General features: G+C 43.4%; 2 protein-coding genes across 5 annotated transcripts in view; one reads left to right on the top strand and one right to left on the bottom strand.

Moving 5' to 3' along the window:
- Window positions 1-2731: 2731 nt before the first annotated feature.
- On the bottom strand, window positions 2732-15547 carry PEG10 (paternally expressed 10). Its single transcript, XM_059933873.1, is given in 3 exon segments — window positions 2732-7896; window positions 7899-9073; window positions 15325-15547. Coding segments are annotated over 3 exon segments (2355 nt in total). The 5' UTR covers window positions 15330-15547; the 3' UTR covers window positions 2732-6721.
- Window positions 15548-15765: 218 nt separating this feature from the next.
- The window catches only part of SGCE (sarcoglycan epsilon), a 67512-nt gene continuing 63189 nt past the window's right edge, over window positions 15766-20088 (top strand). For 3 of the 4 annotated variants that reach the window (XM_059933877.1, XM_059933875.1, XM_059933874.1), the window contains exon 1: window positions 15766-15946. In XM_059933877.1, coding sequence (XP_059789860.1) covers window positions 15838-15946 — 109 coding nt within the window. In that variant the 5' untranslated portion in view covers window positions 15766-15837. The remainder of the gene's footprint in view (window positions 15947-20088) is intronic. The other variant, XM_059933876.1, reaches the window with a different exon arrangement.

The raw sequence follows: 20088 nt of genomic DNA, 5'->3' as shown, positions 1-20088 counted from the left end.
AGGCTTCTTGGTGGCGGCAGCAGCAGCCTTAGCGTCTCATGCCCGTCTCTGGGGTCCGCGCTGATAGCCGCAGCTCGTGCCCGTCTCTGGAGCTCCTTTAAGCGGCGCTCTTAATCCCCTTTCCTCATGCACCAAGAAACAAAGAGGCACGAAAAAGTCTCTTGCCTCTTCGGCAGTTCCAGACCTTTTCCCGGACTCCCTCGCAGCTAGCCGTGGCGTACTAGCTCCCTTCAGGCTGTGTTCACGCCGCCAGCCCCAGTCCTCTCCCTGGGGTCCGACCTCCGAAGCCCGAGCCTCAGCTCCCAGCCCCCGCCCGCCCCGGCGGGTGAGCAGACAAGCCTCTCGGGCTGGTGAGCACTGGTCGGCGCCTATCCTCCGTGTGGGAATCTCTCTCCTTTGCCCTCCGCACCCCTGTTGCTGCGCTCTCCTCCGTGGCTCCGAAGCTTCCCCCCTCTGCCACCTGCAGTCTCCGCCCGCGAAGGGGCTTCCTAGTGTGTGGAAACCTTTCCTCCTTCACGGCTCCCTCCCACTGGTGCAGGTCCTGTCCCTATTGTTTTGTCTCTGTTTTTTCTTTTTTCTTTTACCCTACCCAGGTACAGGGGGAGTTTCTTGCCTTTTGGGAGGTCTGAGGTCTTCTGCCAGCGTTCAGTAGGTATTCTGTAGGAGTTGTCCCACATGTAGATGTATTTCTGATGTATTGTGGGGCGGAAGGTGATCTCCACGTCTTACTCCTCCGCCATTTTGAAGGTCCTCTCCACACTTATTTATTATTTACTATTTATCCATCTAGATTCTTCTCTATATATATTCAAGAAAGCCAGGACACACACACACATATTTATTTATTTACTTATTTGTTTATTATTTATCCATGTAGATTGTTCTCTACATATATTCAAGGAAGCCAGAACATACACACACATACCTTTATTTATTATTTATTTATTTATCTATCTAGATTCTTTATATATTTTTTAAAAAGCCAGAAAATGAGTAAAGGGTGGGGGTTGGGTATTTAATTTCTCCAGGAAAATATTAGATGCTTGGGTAATAAGTTAGTTATCACATATTTTATAGGCGTGTTCCATATATTTTTTCATTATGTTGTGCAGTTCTTTATGAATTCAAAACCACTGGTCTTAGTTTTGATTGCCATTATGATTCCATGAATAATTTTGTTTACCCTCTTCTGCCATTAACTTCTTCCTTTTTGTAGTTCTTGATTTATCTGGAATTCATTAGTGTATTTTTTGAGGTATGGATCAAAAGCAGTTTTTCTCTGCATAATATTTAATTGCTTTTATTTGTTTTTATAATCTGTGTGTTTTCCCTTAAGTTTTGTTTAATCATGTGGTTTAGGAAGAGAGGTGGGGGTCAGAAGGGAGAGGCGTCTAGGTGTAACAAAACAGGGATGTATAGGGTACTTTAGTTTCCTTTCAAAGTGGTTTGGTTAATAGCTCTAACACCATATTGTCTACATTATAAGTAACCCCCACCCCCCAAAGCAAGCATTTGTGTCCCACTACCAATTGTGCCAGTTCCACCCACCACCCAGCGCACCTTGGAGGCCTTGTGAACTCTGGGCTGGATGTGTAACTATTCAGGATAGTGTGCTTCCAAGGTGAGAGTTTTTAGGTTGTGTGTCCATCATTACCCCAGATCATTCCATTTAGTTATCATCTCCCATTTGTAATTCCCAATAAACAACTGTGTTTATGTCATCACCATGTCACATGAACCCAGTAACTCTTCAAAACTGGCACATCATTAAGAGTCCCTTTTTCAGGTTTTCTTTTTCTAAGGAGGGGGGAAGCTGGCAATCTCTTTGTGTTTTTCTTCCAGTTTTATTGAGATATAACTGACATACATAAGTTTCAGGTATGCAGTATAATGGTTTGACTTACATATATTGTGAAATGATTACCATTATACATTTAGTTCAGGTTTTCTATATGCAGCCTATTATTCTACAACTGTTACAATGTTTTGAAATTTGATGGGTTGAGTGCCTCATGAACCTCATTTATCACTTTTCCTTAGATAACTTTCATCACTCTGATATTGTTCTAGTGTTACTTGGCATTAAAAACATCTGTATCCTAATTTCTCTGCACGTCATACCTGACTATATTTGGTAATTTTTTGTCCTCACTAAAGTTTTAATAATTTTCTATTAATAAACCTCAAATATTCCAAGTAAAATTTATATAAAAAATAGTTTTATATGTCAGTAGAATCTCTATTAATTGTGTGGCTTTAATTTATATGTTAAAGTTTTGCAGTTTAAAAAGTTTTTTTTATTATGTCCATAGAGTCACTATTAATTGTGTGGCTTTATTTTATACATTAACGTTTGCAGCAGGAATGATTTCATTGATTTCCTGGAGTATTCTGGGTAAATAATGGATACTGGGTTGCTTGATTGATGTATTCATTATACTACCCCCACCACTTCCCCACTTCCCCCCCATTCCCACCCCCCTTTCCCATCCCCAACCCCATCCTCTAGACCCCCTACCCTCCTAACTCCTCCTTCTTCCTTCACCCTCCCTTCTCCTCTCTCCACCCCTTCCTCCTTCCCCCTCTCCCCCCTTCCTCACCCCTCCCTCCTTTTCTCTTTCCCCCTCTCCCCCCTCCTTCCCTCCTTCCCCCTCTCCCTCTCCCCCTTTCCTGTCCTCCCCCCAACCCTGTTCACTTTATGCCAGTGTATGCTGAAATGATCGAGACACAGTTTGCACTTAACCACTAAATCTTTATTGAATTTTTACTCTAACATCAATACAATATTAGTAAATAGAAACACAGAGTAAAGAGAAAACAGCAATAAAATGGGGAAGGGCAGGGAGGTGGGGCAGGAATAGGTAGGAGGTGTAGAGTTAGGGAAAAGGGGCAGGGGTAAGGAGGAGGGCTACTGACAGGGGCATAAGCAATGGTTCTTATTCATCACTTCCCTGTAACTTCCATGAATCTTTACCATCCATCATTATCAATTTCACTCCAGCAACAACTTCTCAAAGGGCATCTATCTAACTCTCTAAACGCTTTGCTTACAATCTCAATCCCTGGAGTGAATACCCAGGGCAGAGAAGCTCTATTAAATTATTTATCCAATCATCTTTGAACTTTCTCCCACTAGGTGTTTATCCATGTTCAATAGCCCTAAAAAGATTGATCTCCCTGCAGTTCCCTCCGAATTTATTTGAAATCTTTAGGGGTAGCAATCATAGGGTAAGGGATCACAAGTAAGTACACATGTCCACTTACAGAGATATCTAATACGTTACCTCATGCTTTTTAACTAATCCCACCCACTTAAGATTAGTTAATAGTCCCCCCCACTCTAAAATACTTATGATTATATATATCCCCAATTACTTATACTGATTACACAAAGATACAAAAACAATGCAATTTTCCACAGACCAATTTGATAGCATTCTACAATCTGAAACAACAAAGAACTTTCAGTCCCAACAGATGTGCATTCTTTCTTTAAGATGAAAACGCAGCATGGTTCCCATCAGGCTCTTCATCTCTGCAGGTGGTCCTTTATCTCTGCCCAGGTCTTTCTAGCAGAGTGTTCTCTGTTGCCAATCTTGGAATTCTATCTGATGTTAGACATCTGTGGTGGATGATGACTGGATCAATTCAGGAGTCCAAGAGGTACCTGCAAACTTAAACAGAAATCCAGACTGCACTATGTAGATGTGCCCCTCTTATTTTATGCACCTGCAAGTTCACTGTGCTAGCTCACATGATTTATTCCAACTAATTCTCCATTTTCCAGTATCTAATACAAATACCTCATTGCTCAAACTAAATTGACCCTTCAGAAATGTATGTAAACTTCCTCCGTTTCAAACAACCTAGCATGGTGACCTTAGCTAGTTCTCTCCACGTCCACCTAACAATGGGAGCTTATACCTTCTTCCTAGATTTTTTTAATTAACACTGAAAATTTGGGCCAAAAGTCAATCAATTTTGCCAATTTGTTTCAAAAGGTAGACTGTTGGCTTTGCTTAATAATTTTGATGTTTTAATTTACTTATCTCCTTTGTTTCTATTTTGCTCCCTTTCCACCTTCTTTAGAGATTTAATTCTTTGCTTTCCCCTTTCTGATGAATAAGGCATTTTGTTGGGAAATGCCCAAAAAATTGTAAAGTATTCAATTGAAGACGATCAACAGCAATGAAATAAATCACATGAGCGAAAGGAAACTTAATAAAATTCTGATTCTACAGAATAAATTTGAGATTACTTATCCTTAACACCTACACTTCTAGATAGCATATATAGCTGTAGAGCATAGTACACACTGCCAAACAGGTTTTCACAAGCTTTACGAAACAGCCGAAAGCGTGTCAGGGACTTCGTCCATGAGTTGTTCACCCACACCACCATGCTCTCCCTGACAGTTGTTGTTGCCACATTTCCAGACTTCTGCTTGTAGTGATGGCAAATGTCCATGTGCACATGCCGGGGCTGCAGTCAACAGCCCATTTCTAGGCCCTCTGCAGTTTGAAGATCAATTGACAACTGTAAATCTGACACAGAACAACTTAAATTCAAATGTATGGAGGATGGATTGGTATCTGAGGTAAACTGAAGTGACGCTTCAAAAAGTCCAGAAGCACAAATGCACCATTTAAAAAGTAATTACTCTAAAACACGAGTGACTGACAAGCTTTCTGCTTCCATTGGAAAAAAAAAAAAAGGAAAAGTTGTTTTGAATTAAATAGCCAATTAGGTATCTTCCTTGAATTTGTATATCATTTTGTGTGAGTTTTTAAAGGCCCAATCAAAAATAATTGAAATTATGGATGATGTTAAAACAAAAGTTTGAAGATGAACATGATGAACTATTATACAGGTACTCCAGTTCTGAGGAGCCTCTCATTCACAGTGTTGTAAGAGTTCACAGTAAAGAAATATTTTACACTACCTTACTTATCAATTTTAATTAATTTAACAATAAGACTTGGATAGTACTTTGTAATTCAATGGAAATAACTTTTGAAAGCAGAGTCACCACTTTAAAACACTGTTAAAAGGACACTATCAACCTACAGCTAAAACTTTTAAGTATCTAAACATGCAAGGATAAGGGTGGGTGATAATGAATATGTGAAAGACGATGTTGATGAAAAGTGAAACTTCACCATTAGACTCCTCTTCATGACAGACAATTTGAAATATACACCATGTTGTTTTTCTACTGCTCAAACTGTTGGAGACTGTGTGTTGAAACACATGCTCCGAGAAGCCTGCCAAGAAGCCAGCAAAATAAGAGTCTCGGCAGCCAGGCAGGAAGGATGACACAAATCCTGCAGCAGGGTTAGTGGCAGTAGTAAACAGAAAGAGAGAGGTTAGACAAACAGTTCAAGGTAGTAGCAAGGGACCAGGCTAAAGGAAGTCAGGCAGTCCCAGGTTAGCACAAAGCGTCCAGGAGACACCAGCTGATGTCACTGGATTGAAGACAACTCTTGTGTTGTCTGTTGCTTTGAGTTGCTTTTGGAGGCCTTTCATTCCTTGGCAGCTTATCGGCTCCATCCCCTAGAGGGTGCTAAAATCATTCCCCCTCCCTAAGCATCCTAGTGCTACAGTCTAGTGAGGGGACTGATGATGAAATGCCCAGATGTATATGGAGGCAGAGACATGGATAGATGCTCCCAAGACTTCAGGTGATGCTCTTCCAACCAATTAACAACGCTCTTAAAAATTCTTTCTGAAGTTCCAGGTCAAGGTGGTAACATTAACTTTGAGTCTCCCCTTTAAGAGCTGGGTACGGGGATTTAGGAGTCCTTTTGATTTGCTACTCGTCAGCCCTCATACGTGACTGAGAGGTGATCACATTTCACAAACATCTAACACACCTGGAGCCACCAGTAGTCTCTGGTTACCAGGTTTAAGGTTTTGTGGAAGCCATTGCTGGCATGGTGATGGTAAGGTGTTGTGACAAAGCCAGAGTTATTGGGTACATGTGATTTGCACCAGGATGTGAAGGCACACTCAAACATGCCAACATCCATCTGAGCGTACTTCCTTCCGAGGCCTGAGGTGTTTCTGTTGCAGGGGTTTTGCCTGCTCCTGGGGGAACCAGTCGAGCTGCTGCTCCTTGCGTCATGAAAGTGGAGTTTGAAGATGGTGAAGTTTCAAAGGGTGCAGCAAAAGAATCATGGAAGCCGTTTCACACTGCACCAATAATTGTGGCTTCCTTAATAAGGCCTCGGTCCTCCAAAGATGTAAAGAGAGTACCGAAACTGCAAGAAAAGTCATGTCCTCCTCCTCCTTGTCTCCCCCTCCATAAAGAAAACAGCATTTCCTGTGTTTGCATCAGCTTCTCAGTAACTATTAAATGAGGAACCTGGCAGCCAATAATTAATATGGTGACAGAGGTTTCAGCAGGTAAAACCCAGGCTTCCAGGGTTCGCTGGGAAGTAAACTTATTACGAATTTTAATTAGATTGGCAGTTAAGGTGGAAAACAGAGATAATTTGTTGGTAAATATTTTGTCACTCCCACCAAACAGTGGAGGTCTGTTGGTGCTTTAGGATGTGCCCCAGTCCAGGGTGGCCCTGACCTTCTGTAGCCGTTTCAGAGAAAACCTGTGCCTCAGGTTGGTCTGAAGGTGCAATAGCCCAATTTAGCACGCAGTCACTGATTGAGAAGCTGAACAGGAGTTCATTTCGAGGGCAGAGATCCTGAAGGACATGATGCGTATTTACATGGTGCTGTAAGATGGCGGTGGCGGCGGCGGTGGGGGTGGCGGCGGTGGCTGCGGCGGTGGGTACTGGGGCACCGGTGGCTGGCGGTACCAATGCGGATTCCAGGTGATCATCACAGGGACATAGAGCGATCGCCCCTGTCCATCTCGCCCCACGGGGTACCAGGCAAATCCTACTGGGTAGGTCGGGTACGTGGCATATGCAGGGTAGGTCGGATATCCTGGTATTTGAGGTACGTATTCAGTGTACGTCGCCAGGTGAGCTTGGTCTTCTAAATTTGGAATAGAGAGTCGAGGATACTGATTCTGGATGGTGAAATTGTTGGGAGCTCGGCAGTCGTAAGATACTTGCAGTTTCCACCCCCTTTTCACTTGGAGAACTTGGGCTCCGTTGGGTGCGACAGTGGGAGTAATGAGCCCATCTTTCACGTTTCGGGCCACAAAATCTCGCAGAGCTGCCATTTCGGGTTCCGACAGTGAGTACACGTGTCCGCTGGGAATACTGTGTGCTCCAGGGATCATTTCTATGCTGGGGTCAACCAGACGGTGGTCTGGGTAGACGTTTTCATCTACTGGAGTGTACACATTCTGGACGTAGTAATACCTCACGGGTTGGTAAACTCTGTATCCTTCCACCGGGTAATAGAATGATGGTTGTGCTGGTGGTGGGAGCGGGGGTGGTATCGGAGAGTACATCCGGCAATGGTATCGGCAATATTCGGAATCAAAGACGATCGATCGGGTGCTCCACGTGATGTTGGGATCGTGTGTGCTCAGCCAGCGCACCCCTAGGACGATGGGGAAGAACGGAGACTGAGTCACATCGAATGACAGCACCTCACGGTGATCTCCCAAGTCGACGATCAGGTCGTGCGTTTCGTGGACAACTGGGCCCGATGCTATGGGACGTCCATCAATCGCTTCTACAAGTATTGGCCAGTCCTTGACTCTCAGAGGAATGCCATTCTGGGCGACGTATTCGTGATCAATGAAGTTGCCGGAAGCACCAGAATCGATCATGGCTCGGACAAACAGGGTGTGTCTGCCCGGAAGATGAATCTGGAGCATCACTTGCAAGTGTGGCGATGAAGCAGCATCATCTTGTGGGGACCTTATTAATTCCGGCCCGGTCGCTGAAGGTCCCTCTACAGCGGGGCCGGGGAGTTTCCCGCCGGCGAAGCCTTGGAGGCCTTGGCAGGACAGTTGTCGGCGTAGTGACCTCCATTCCCACAGTAGAGGCACAGGTTCAGCTTTCGGCGTCTTTCTTTTTCTTCCTGGGTCAGGCGCATGCGGGCACCTCCCACGGGCTCGGTCGGATCTACCTGGTGGTGGCTGTTGACGTGAGGCATCACCAGCGCACGTGGCGGGGAGCGCGGTTTGCGGGCGGCAGCTGCCCGGGCCAGCCTTCTCTCGATGTGGATGCACTGGCCGATCAGTGCGGACAGCGACTTGGCGACTTCGAGGCGCGACAGCTCCGCCTGAATGTGGTCGCTGAGGCCCTCGTGGTACTGGTCAATCAGGGCAGGCTCATTCCAATCCAGGTCCTGTGCGATCATCTGGAAAGCGTTGGAATAGTCGATGACTGACCCCATGCCTTGACGCAGACGTCTGATCTTGCGTTTGGCAGCCTCGCGCCGCTGAGGGTCTTCAAAGACGTGCTTCATTTCGGTCATGAAGGCTGGGTAGTTGTGCATCAGGTAGTGGGATCGCTCGAGCTTGGCGGAGGCCCAGCGGGCAGCACGGCCGGTCATCATGCTTGTCACGAAGCAGACGCGCACACGATCAACGGAGAAATCTCTGGTGCTCTTTTCCATAAAGAGCTGGCACTGGGCCATGAAAGGCACCAGCATGTCTGGGTTGCCGTCGAACTTCTCGGGAAGGTCTTCTGGGCTCTCCTCCTCGATCGGAGTGGCTGGGGCGGCAGCGGCTGCAGCTCCGCAGAGCTCAATGTCATCTTCCTCCTCCTCAGGGGCGGGCTCCACCTGCTCGCGGAGGGAGGTGTTCTCCTCTGTGAGTTTCTGTACCTGGTTCTGCAGGTTGTTGTTCTCCTCAGACTGCTTCATGACCTTCTCTCTGAGGTTGTTGATCTCTTCAGAGAGATCCTCCCGCCTTCGTTCGGCCAGGTTGGGGTTGTACTGGCCCCTCTGGCCGCTGCAGGGGGAGCTGGAGGGGGAGGCAGGATCGTTGGGGGGAGGAGGAGGAGGAGGAGGTGGGCAGTCGGGCCCCAGGGTGAGAGGTGGGGTGGGAGGAGACCTCCCAGGTGTAGCTTCACTCCGGTGGGGATGGAGGCCTGGGTCCTGGCCTCCTCTTCCACCCTTTCGCCTTTTGGTTTTCAGAAGCTTTTTGTTTCTGTAAGTGAAGACAGAAGCATAAATTCAACATATACATTTAAAGCACCACAGTACGAAGAAGATTTTATCATTTAAAGTATCTACTAAAGTACTCTAAACACATGCGCATTTAAAGCATCTCTTTGTTCTACTTGCTCACATCAATAGTTAATAAACAGACAAAAGCCCTGCAAAAAAGATATTAATCAATAGGACAGTAGATAATGAAAAGCAGCCTACTTTTTGATGTCCAAATGACTTTTTCCTCCTCAAGAATCATCTGTTCATCATGATTCAACAATACACAACTGTATCAACAGCACTATTACCTTTACTGACAAATAAAGAATGAGAAGACACTCCAAACAAGAAGTTTTATAAGGAGAGAGCAGAGCAAGAAACTTTCAAGCAAAGATTGATAGTGGAAAAGTTACACAAAATAAAGTCAAACTTATAACTGTTTATTATTAGAAAAGTTACCTGAAAAGTTGCTACTATTCCAGCCAATAGAAAACCAAGAAAAAGAAGCGGGGAGGTGAGTTAAAAATCACAATGCCTGTATTCATCAACCTTGGGGGAGAGGGGGCCACTCTGGCCCACTGTCGCGACCCTGATCCACCTCTACAGAGAAGGTAATTAGTCATCAAAACAAACAACAACTGCCACCAAACCAGTGGAATTGTCTAAATTACTTTTCGGACCGTAATTTGATTTCCCAAAGAGAATTCCCTTTGGGACAGAAATGGCAATGAGTAGCAACCTGTGTATATCAGTTTCCCTCCTTATTATGAAGTCAATCAACAAATATCAATTGACGTCTCCTAGGAGTAGCTGGGCTGTAAAATGGGACATTCAAAGAAGCCCAATAATAGTATACCTCAAACTTATAATAAGGATTTAATTAAATAATGCAGGTAAAGCACATAGTGAGTATTCAATAACTGTTAGCTGATATTAATAAAGTTATTAATAAAGAACAGAAACTTTAAATTTCTGTGTGATGAGGCTGCGATTAAAACAGGGAGGGGCTGCAACTATGGCAACCTGGGTATGCAGATCCCACTAAAGATACTAATTTTTTTTTTTTTTTTTTTAAATACTGCATTGGTCAGACAAATCCAGGGCCTCATTAGACTTTCAGGTCACCAGTGTGTAATCCCAGGTTTTTAAACAAGGTTTGTCAGTACAGCCCCACCCAAAAGTTTGTAATTTAGAGTGGGATAGGTCACTCCTAGCGGGGTGAGTGACTGTGTGTGTGTGGGGGGGGGGGAGGGGACGGGGGGGTTAAATACCCTAATTATGGGTAGGGTGACAATAAATCACACATATAATAAATCAGCACACAGGGCCTGTGTACTTCCTGGAAATAGGGTTAAATTCATTTAGAGTAATTATTTTAACACTGATGATTTTTTTAATGGGCATCAAATTCTCATATTTGGAAAACTCTAGGAAAGTGCTCAAAAGTTTAAAAATATAATATGTAAAGCAGGCAGACTGCCTATTCACTACATTTTAACTTGGCAGTCCTGGTCACCTGCTCCTCTCTGACCCATCAAGACAAAAAATGGACACCAAATTAATTACGTAAAATAAAGCCACAAAGATAAACATGTTATTCAGAGAAGTTAGGTGAAAAATAGCTAATGTTTCAACCAATAGTGTACAAGGGAAAAAAAAAAAAAGGTGATGGTAATCAAACATGATGCCTGGTTGTAGAGAAATACCCCTTCCTCCTTCCTGCCTAAGACCCCTCCTCATTCTTTAGGCCCCTCCCCTGCCCCAGCCCTGCCATCCACAGCCATTTTCCCTTATGCCCTGGGCTGTTGGTATGGCCTCTTCAAGGAGTGGCTATACAGCAAGTAGAGTCCTTAAGGGACAGAATTACTGTGCCATTTTAATAGTTTTAAATGCTACTTAATTACTTTAATAGCTTAGGCTATGGAAACAACTAATAGTTGACATGCAAGGTAAAATCTTCAAGTTTAGAAAAAAATCAGAAGATGTAATTAACACATCATAGCCTGTGACATTGTTTCATTTCCAGCTGCTTAAAGACAATTAATTATATTGGTGACACGCAGAATATGAGGTCACAAAATAATGCAATTTTTATTAATTAAACTTAAGAGTTTTAATGTTCCATTAAAAAGCAACTAATAAGCGCAGGTCAGGTGACTCAGGTGTCACTTCTGTCATCAAGACACTAATACTTTAAAAACTTAGAAACAAGACTTCTGAAAAGGCATTCACAGCATGGCCTGGAGCAGCGTGACCCAGGTCAGGAAGGTTAACAACCTATATGTCAATCACAGTCACTGGGGTGGGCTTTAATGAGGCCCAGGTCTGATGGTTTTCACATCTGCAAAACACAATAATAGGAGAGAAATAACAATACATTAGGAAATCAGCAAACAATCACTGTATTGTTTATGGAAACAGAAGATCAATAAGAGTTTAAAATTCAAATGCTTTTGGTGACAGGAAGGTAATATAAAGGTGAGAAGAGACTGGAGATAGGAAAACAGGAAGGGGCTGCAACTATTTAACTTGGGGATGCATACCACACACCCCCCCCCTCCCGCCCCACAATCTTTTAATTCTTGTAAAATTTTTAAATACAGTGGTCAAAGAAATTCAGGGCCTTTTTTGACCTACGAGATCACCAGTTTGAGGCCCTTAACTTTTACCAATATCAGGCCTAAGGCCTCCACCCCCGGGGTTTGTAATTTTGGGGTGGGAGTCTAAGTCCTAAAAGAGTTAACTGCCCAGAACAGAGTCGTTTAACCATTAAAAGTGATAGGGCAGTGGGCAGGCAAGTCAACAGTGTAAGTAAAGTTTACAAATGTTTAAACAGCAATTGGAGCACCAGTTAACATGGGAACAGGAGAACGGTAACTTGATTTGAATATAGGACTATGGCTCCTTATACACCCCCTTAGTAGGGGCTGGACTGGGAAGGTGGGTCAAGGGGCCCAGTGCCTAAAACCTGGAAGGACACACAGCATAAAGCTAAGCTCCCTGGGACAGATGCCACCTTTACACATGAAAAAGAGTTCAGTATTACTCTGTTTAAGAAGTAAAGACATTTGCTTCATCTTTGACTCTTCACAATGACTTTTGAAACTTTCTATCCCCCGCAACCCCCCTACAAACACACCAAAGTGCAACAAAACCCACCATACATTAAACATCACACTAGTAAATGACACTTCATTAAACAGTGCTTAATTGTTTTACATTTGCAAATGTCCATATTTCTTTTTGAGAGCTATGAGTACTATTTGTGAAATGCAAATTCTAATAATATGCACATTTTTTAAACCATTGTTTTGAACCTCTTTAAAATGCAGACACAAATTCCAAAGAGAAGAGGGGTCAGGGTGGCAAGGTGGGTAAAAGGGGCCTGGGGACTTACTGAAAGGTGTAATTATGATTAGCACATGTTATCCATAGATTGTATACTTGTTGGGGGCTAGGGGAGGGGTGATTGGTGGGTTGTGACAGGTTTTTGGGAGCCAGTGCTTCTAAATGCCCCTGTAACAGTCCTGGCTTATGGTTTCTAATATATGGAACCAGGTTTTAAAATTTCTTCATTTAGTTAGAAACATAAATAGCGGATTGGCAGTTAGCTATGAATTTGTTTTATATAGATATTTTTAAATGCCAGCTAAAACCTTCAATCTATATTTTCTCATGTAACCACTCTGTTACGTTACACAAATTTTAAATGACAATTACGTACCATTAAATAATCCACTTGCCCCAAATTTAAATAATTAGCTTTTGCTTTTTAGTTTATAAAAAAGCTAATTATTTTGAGTGTTTTGAATTAATTTAGCTGCTTTGAATTATAATTACTGCTTACATTATTGGAGCTTAAAAATGCTTTTTTTTTTTTTTTTTTTTCAAGATCCTGTTAAATGAGAGAGAGATAAGGCAAGCAATGTCTTGGACAACCCAGGACAGCAAAACACCGTAGGAAATAGCCAGGAGCAAAAAACCAGAAAACAACTGCAGACACCAAGGAAGACACTGAATAAACCAGTTTACTCTGGTCATTTAACACTTATTTAATGAACAGGTGTTCATTAAATTGCGCCTACAATGTGTCAGGCACAATTATGTAGGCAAGTTAGCCAGGGCTAATCCCCTAAAATTCCAAGAAAAAAATCCAGGTAAACACCTCCTCCTCGCTCAGAGGCCAAGCCAGTAGCACCAACAAAGTCACTTAAAACTCCTGTGAAACAAAGTTCAAGTTGTTCTTTATTTTGTAGCCACCAAAGCATCTGATTCCAGTAGGTCCCACTAAAAAGGTCCACTAGTGTGTCAAAAGAAACTTGAGTTCTTTAGTTTTAAAAAATTAAACTTTTAATTTTAATTTTTTAAGATTTAAAAAATCTTAAAATTTAATGATGTTAAAAGTATTTAAAATGTTTTATTTTTCATTTGCAGCAAAAACATTTAGCTAGATTGCCTTTAGAGGCGCCAGCCACGTCAGCTTGGAAGCACCCTTCATAAGCCACTATCAGGAGTTTAAATTGTGGGATTATGTTATTTAACATATGCAAAGTGCTTATTAATGCCATGTATAATTACTATTGTTGTTAATTGTTCTTATTTATTATTCTTATATTTATTAGACACTGGTGGATAAAAAGCAAAACCGGCGCAGAAGAGAAACCGCAGCAGCGAAACCGCAGGAGAGCTGGGCTGTGCAGCCAGGCGCAGGCAGCGAAGACGCAGGCGCAAAGGAGGGGTACCTGATGGGAGGGGGGCTCACATTGCGCAGGCGCAGGTGGGCCCTGGAGAGGTGGGGCCATAGGCCAGCCCAGAAGAGGCTAGTTCAGGGCGGGGCCAAGTTTTGAGAGGTGTGGTCTGGAGGAGCCACTCCAGAGAAGGGGGTGCTCAGAGGGAGGAGGGGTCTAGGGGAACCGCCTCAGAGGAGGCGGGCTCGGGAAGACGCGGGGTCTGGGGAGGCAAGGTCTAGAAGGCGCGCTCCGGGAAGGCGCGCCGCAGAGGAGGCGCGCTCCGAGTAGGTGCTGGGAGGTGCTAAGCCTGTTCTGAGGAGATACTGCAGAGAAGGCGCGCTAGGATGGGCGGGGCAGGTCTGAGACTGGCTGCATGCCTCTCCCAGGATTCCCCCCTCCCCAAGCCCCTCCCACCAGCCTCCAACAGGCAGATTCATTTCATGCAACAAGAGCAATCATCCCCAGATCCAATCCCCCCACCACCACCCCGCGCCTTCCAAGACTAAGCAAACCAACAGTTTCCACAAACTGTTGCTGGACGCCAATTCGCGCCACCACTACAACTATACCGCCACTTCAATCAAGCGCAACTAGGCAAGGCAGCCCGTTCTGCCACCACCAAAAGATTTTTTACACTCAAGTCAGCGCCCTTCCACTCCACTGCCATAGCAGGAATGGTGTGGGCAGAATGTTAAACACTAATTTTTGCCCAGGGCTCCATTTTGTCTAACAGCACCATCATGCAGAGAACCGTCCTGTAGAAAAACATAGTGGGAGCCATTCCAAAAGGTGTGTAAGAGACAAAGGGTGGGGTTCCTCCAAGAAGACAGAGTAATCTTACTCTTCAGTTCATGTGCGCTTCAGCTGGTTTCTTTGTAGCGCAAAACAGTGCAGCTTGTGTACCTCTGCAGCTATTATTACTTTGTAGCGCATTTTAGGTGTAAATTGTTCCGCAGCTCATGTACCTCTGCGGTTCCTGTGTCTTGTAGCGCAATGAAGCGCTGTTGTGCTAATCGTTATCATTTTTGTAGTGCTGACCTTTCTACAGCTCAGATTTTGTAGCGCATTTAGAGCGCAAACCAGTCATCAGTCTGCGGCTCACATATCGTTGCAGTTCATACTGGTTTTAGCGCAAAGAAGCATCCATCAGTCTGTAGCGCATTGAAGCGCCCATCCGTCCGTAGCGCATTTGAAGCGCTCATCAGTTTGTAGCGCATTTGAAGCGCCAATTAGTTTGTAGTGCACATCACTTTGCAGCGCATTCGCAAATTGGTCTGTGGTTCATGTCCGTCTGCAGCTCATGTTTGTCCACAGCTCATATGTGTCTACAGTCCGTATCTGGACTTAGGTTCTGGAAATCAAAGCCCTGAAGGCTAGGTTTCTCCATGCAGTTTTGGGGCACAGCCAGTGAAGGCGTGACAAGGTGTGCGTGGAGACATTCCGGGCGCTACTCCATCTCCCGCAGCTCCCAATTAGAAGGGGGAATGAATGTGATCTTAAAAAAAAGAAACATCCTCACCGCATACTCACCACGCGAGGACTCCTCTGCGAAGACACTAAGGACGGGGTCCCACACCTGTGCCAGGCGTGGGCTCCGCTGGGTGCTCGGCAGCCCGGAGTAGCTCCGGACGCGAGCCCGCTCAGCGGACCTTTCGCGAGGCTCGGTGGTCCCTCTTCGCTGGTCTCCTCAGGTCGTAGTCAGGTTTCTTCGACACACACCAACCGAAGTTGAAGCGCGTGTATCGAGAGCGCCGACTGGGAGCCTTATATAGGCTGAACCGAGGAGGGGGGCGCCAAATCCCAGCGTGCTCCGCGGGTTAGGGGGGCGGAGGGGGGAGCGGGGGCGGAGGGGATGGGGGATGGGGGAGATGGGGGGTGGGGGCGATGGCCATGCTACACTGGCCCGCCGCTAGAGGGAGCACGGGATTAAGGAGGGGGTGCAGGATGCTGATGCTGAACTGGCCAAGCTGGGAGGAAAGAAGAAAGGGAGGGGAGGGGAGAATCGAGGACGGCCGGCCTAGGCAGGCCAAGAATGCAATTGCCCTGGTGGTGGGAGCTGGGAGACCCTTGTGCTTGGACGGGACAGTGTCGGGGGACACGCAGGATGAGCCCCGCGACCACTGGCACCTTCTTGCTGACAGGTTAGTGGCCCGCGCGCGACGGGAGGTCCTGGGGCCAACAGGCCGCCGCCTCCCCATCCCCCGCCCGGGTTTTGGGTACCCGGGTGCATTTTCTGGGCATCAGCCCTTCTTGCTGCGGAATCCCCGGTGCACCCCTCCTCCAGGACGCCCCGCACCCCACTTCCCGGGCCCTGTGCGCCCCATACCAGGCTTGACCCCTGGCCTTTTTTCTCCGCGCCCCCCGCGGGCCCCTCCCTGCCCAGAGGCGCCGAAATTCCATCTCCAATTTCAATTCCCGTTGCTCCCCACCCACCCCCAGCAGTCCTGGTGGTGAACCTCTCCCGATCCCTGCCTCAAAGAGCTGGGGGTCGTTGACCACTTGTGGGGGGGGTGGTGGCTCACCCCGCGAATGGGGCTCTGCAGCCCAGAGGCGAGCCGTAGGAAATGGGTGTCAAGCTGCGCCCCCCTCTACACAAACGCATCTTTTTTTCCTTTTCTTGAATCCGATCTGGAGAGAACACAGAAATGTGCATTTGAAACGCCTAATTCTCCCCTCTTTCTAAGCGAATTTCTCGGCGATGGAAATCTCGTTTTTCTTAGGTTTTTTCCCTGCGGAGCAGGGAAACGGAATCATGAAACGCTAGGAGCCAAACAGGGTGTTGAGGTCAGGGTTAACCTCGGCTGGGGGCCAGAGATGCTGCAAACAGAGCGGTTTGCCCCACCAAGTGCACTATTTCGAGAAAGCAAAAACAATTAGAAACAGCTGTGGATGCCTCCAGTGTAGTTGGCGGGCTTCGGAGGCTCCCAGCTACGGCCTTGTGGTGGTGATTACGAGGTTTACGCAGAGACCTAGATCTCTCTGCAACGTTACATTTTTCTAAATCTTGTAGGGTGAATGAATACATTTAGTCACGGTTACCGCACGTTTAATCCTTTGAAGCGTGTTGCCGAGATTCGGCCGCAAATATTTGTGTATATTTATACGTATAAACATTTATTTTACGTTAGAGAAAATTGCAATGAGTTACAAGACTTTAAAATACTGATGAGGAAGGATGCTGGAAAAAAAGCCTTAACGTGGGTTTCCATTTAAGTGCCTCAAAGTGTTAGGCACTGAGAAAAGGGACAATCTGTTGATAATCTTAGTAAAAGAAGTTTAAAATGAAAAACCAATTGCGTACAACTGAGTGAGGTTCCTGAAACACAGATGAGACACATTTGTATATAAAGGCTAAAACTGAGCATATTTCAGTAACATTGCTGCAGATTATTTATACATAGAGGATAGATAAGAATTTGACCCATTGTAGGAGGATAGATAAGAATTTGACCCATTGTAGATGATACGATGGCAGAGATCTCAGTTAAAGCGAGCCTTTCTAGGAGTAAACAAAACTGTAGCACATTTATTGAGATTCTACTTTTTAATCAGAAATAAAATGTTGACTATCAGATATGTGAATGAATGAAGTGCAGATTTCCAACACTGAAAGATATTTTTCTAGGAAGTTGGGTGAACATAATTATACTGTTTAGAAGTGCCTAGTGCCTTTTAATGTTTAGGATGTTCACTCTTTTCTGCAATGTAGAATAATTTCAGGATTTCTTATGTATGCTAGAGTACTGTTCTGGTGACCACCGGATTGTCAAATTCTTAGCATTTTTTAATCCAGGAAAGTTACTTCATCTACTTGTTTGTTAACTGATAGACATTCTTTTTTCTAAAAAATGAAATTAAAAAATAGTATAGGTGATAGAGAAAATTCAGGTTTAAAAATCTATCCCAAGACTTTAAAAGTTTGAACAAGTTTGAACCTATTTGAATTTTTATTTCAAAATGTTAGCCAGGATTTTTTTGGCGTGGGGGGGGGGTGAAAAAAACCCCAGCTTTAGTATTATCCTTATCATAATAAAAGTAATTCCTATTCATTGTACAAAATTTAGGGAAGAAAAACTCCAGAAAACTGGAAAAAAAAAATCAAGCAGGAAATCAAGATCACCTGTAATTTCTTCATCCTGTGATAACCCCAGTAAACATTATGGGCTCTACTTTATCTATGCATATATATGTGCCTAAATAATATACATTTTTCACAGAGTCGCACATGTATAATTTCTAAAAATTGAAAATGGGATCAAATTAATTTCCTCCATTTTTTCTCTTCAAGGAGCCTTAACTATCTAAATAACATTAAATTTGCAGAGTTTTTTAAAAGGAAATAGTATTAATTACTTTTTCTAATTAAAATTTTAAATGAACAACATTAGTACGCAAATATTTAAAACCAAAGAATAGAGAGTTTTCTCTGATCTCACTGTTCTAACATATACATAGTAATCATTTGGTATATTTCCTTGTGTTTTTTATTCTTCTACATATGAAATAATTTTTGCTCAGAAATAGATTTTTCTAAGGAAAAAACAACATCAGTAGATAAGTAGTTTTGATAAAACTTTTTAATCTAAAGCAACAAAACAATGTTAAACATTAAAACAAAAATACAATGTTAATAGATAAATACTTGAGATAACATGTTACCTAAAACAACAAAACTGCATTTAAAACCACCCCCCCCCAACTTAATAGACAGGAATTTAAAACACTTTCTTGACATTTGTTATCATAAGTGAATTTTGGATTTTCTCAGATATTTGTTTCCATTGTTGTTTGTTTCTTACCCGTTTTGTGCAAGATTACACGCAAAGCAAAAAGAGGTGCTAATGTGCATTATATACTTTATCAAATAATAACTGGACGTTGTATCTGAACATTTTAATCCATTTTTATGAGAATTTCCTGTGGATCTATGAAGCTGTTGATTTACCACCTGTATTTTAACTTCTAGTGTAGTAGGAAAATTGTATTTCAAAACAAAGTGGGATTTTCACTTGTCAAATAATAGCTAGAGTTTCTAATTGGACATTTTACTTATTTAAGACAATTTGCCATGTATCTGTGAAGCTGTTGATTTGCCTTATATGTTTAGCTGAATTTCTTGGGTGGTGGGAAAATGGTATTCCAAGAAAAAAAAGTTGAATTTTCACTTGTCAAATAATAACTGGACTTCCTAGTCGGACATTTTATCTATTTTAGATGACAGTTTGCTGTGGCTCTATGAATCTGCTGATTTACCACATGCATTTGGCTTACCTTTTAGCATATTAGGAAAAATTTATTTCTAAGCAAAGTAAAATTTTCAGCTGTCAAATATTACCTGGACTTAGTACTTGATCATTTTATCCATTTATTATAAGAGTTCGCCATAAATCCAAAAACTGTTGATTTACCTCATATATTTAGTTTAAATTCTAGTATGGTGGACAAATTGTTTTTCTAAGCAAGGCGGAATTTTCACTTGTCTCTCAGACATTGAAAATTAGCAAGGGACAGTGAGAAAACCGATGAGAGAGAAAAGTAACACGTATCCAGTTTCTAGCACTGGTTTTCACTGATAAAAACCATGCTCCAAACAAAGTGTTGAAGCATTGAAGAAACCCTGACATGTTAAAAAATTCTCAATCAGATATTCAGATTGGTTGGGATTGTAATAAGTGCAATATTTATGGATCACATTTTCTCCAAAATAACCAGCTACTTTGTTTCTTTTTCTTTTTTACTAACTGTCCACACTTACTCTATCTGATCCCTTTTCTTAGAACTTACCATTACGTCAGTTCTAAACACCCAAGTGTAAATTCTATTGTTGGTCTTATTTCCTACTCTTAGTATAAAAAAGGACTCTAAATGAATAGATGACATGGGTTTATGTGTCCGTTAGAGATTCTTGGTCTGGAGCTCTGTTTAAGTCCAGAGCTTCACAGAAATATTAACATTGTGATTTTTTTCTTTCTATCCTTTGCAATCTCTCCATCAGAGACAGAGAGACAGGCACGATAGAAAGACAGATAGACATGGGTAGGCAGATAGACAGATGGACAAACATGGACAGATAGACACTTGGGCACACACACATGCATGACATCCAGGCTTTTTCTAAACTTTAGGATCCAGTTCTCCAGTTTGCTATCTCCCTGATTTCTAAAAATATTAAGCCAAAAGCATCAGTGCATAATTCAGAAAAAGAAGCTGGTGTTTCTAAAGATCAACAAGTATTTTTCAGGTTGGTAGAATCAGATAGAGTCTCAGTGCTCTTAAAGTTGTT

Source organism: Balaenoptera ricei, chromosome 9 (assembly GCF_028023285.1).
Source record: "Balaenoptera ricei isolate mBalRic1 chromosome 9, mBalRic1.hap2, whole genome shotgun sequence".
In the NCBI taxonomy this organism is placed as follows: Eukaryota; Metazoa; Chordata; class Mammalia; order Artiodactyla; family Balaenopteridae; genus Balaenoptera; species Balaenoptera ricei.
Note: the sequence above shows the minus strand (reverse complement) of the source record. Positions and strands in the feature narration are given on the sequence as shown.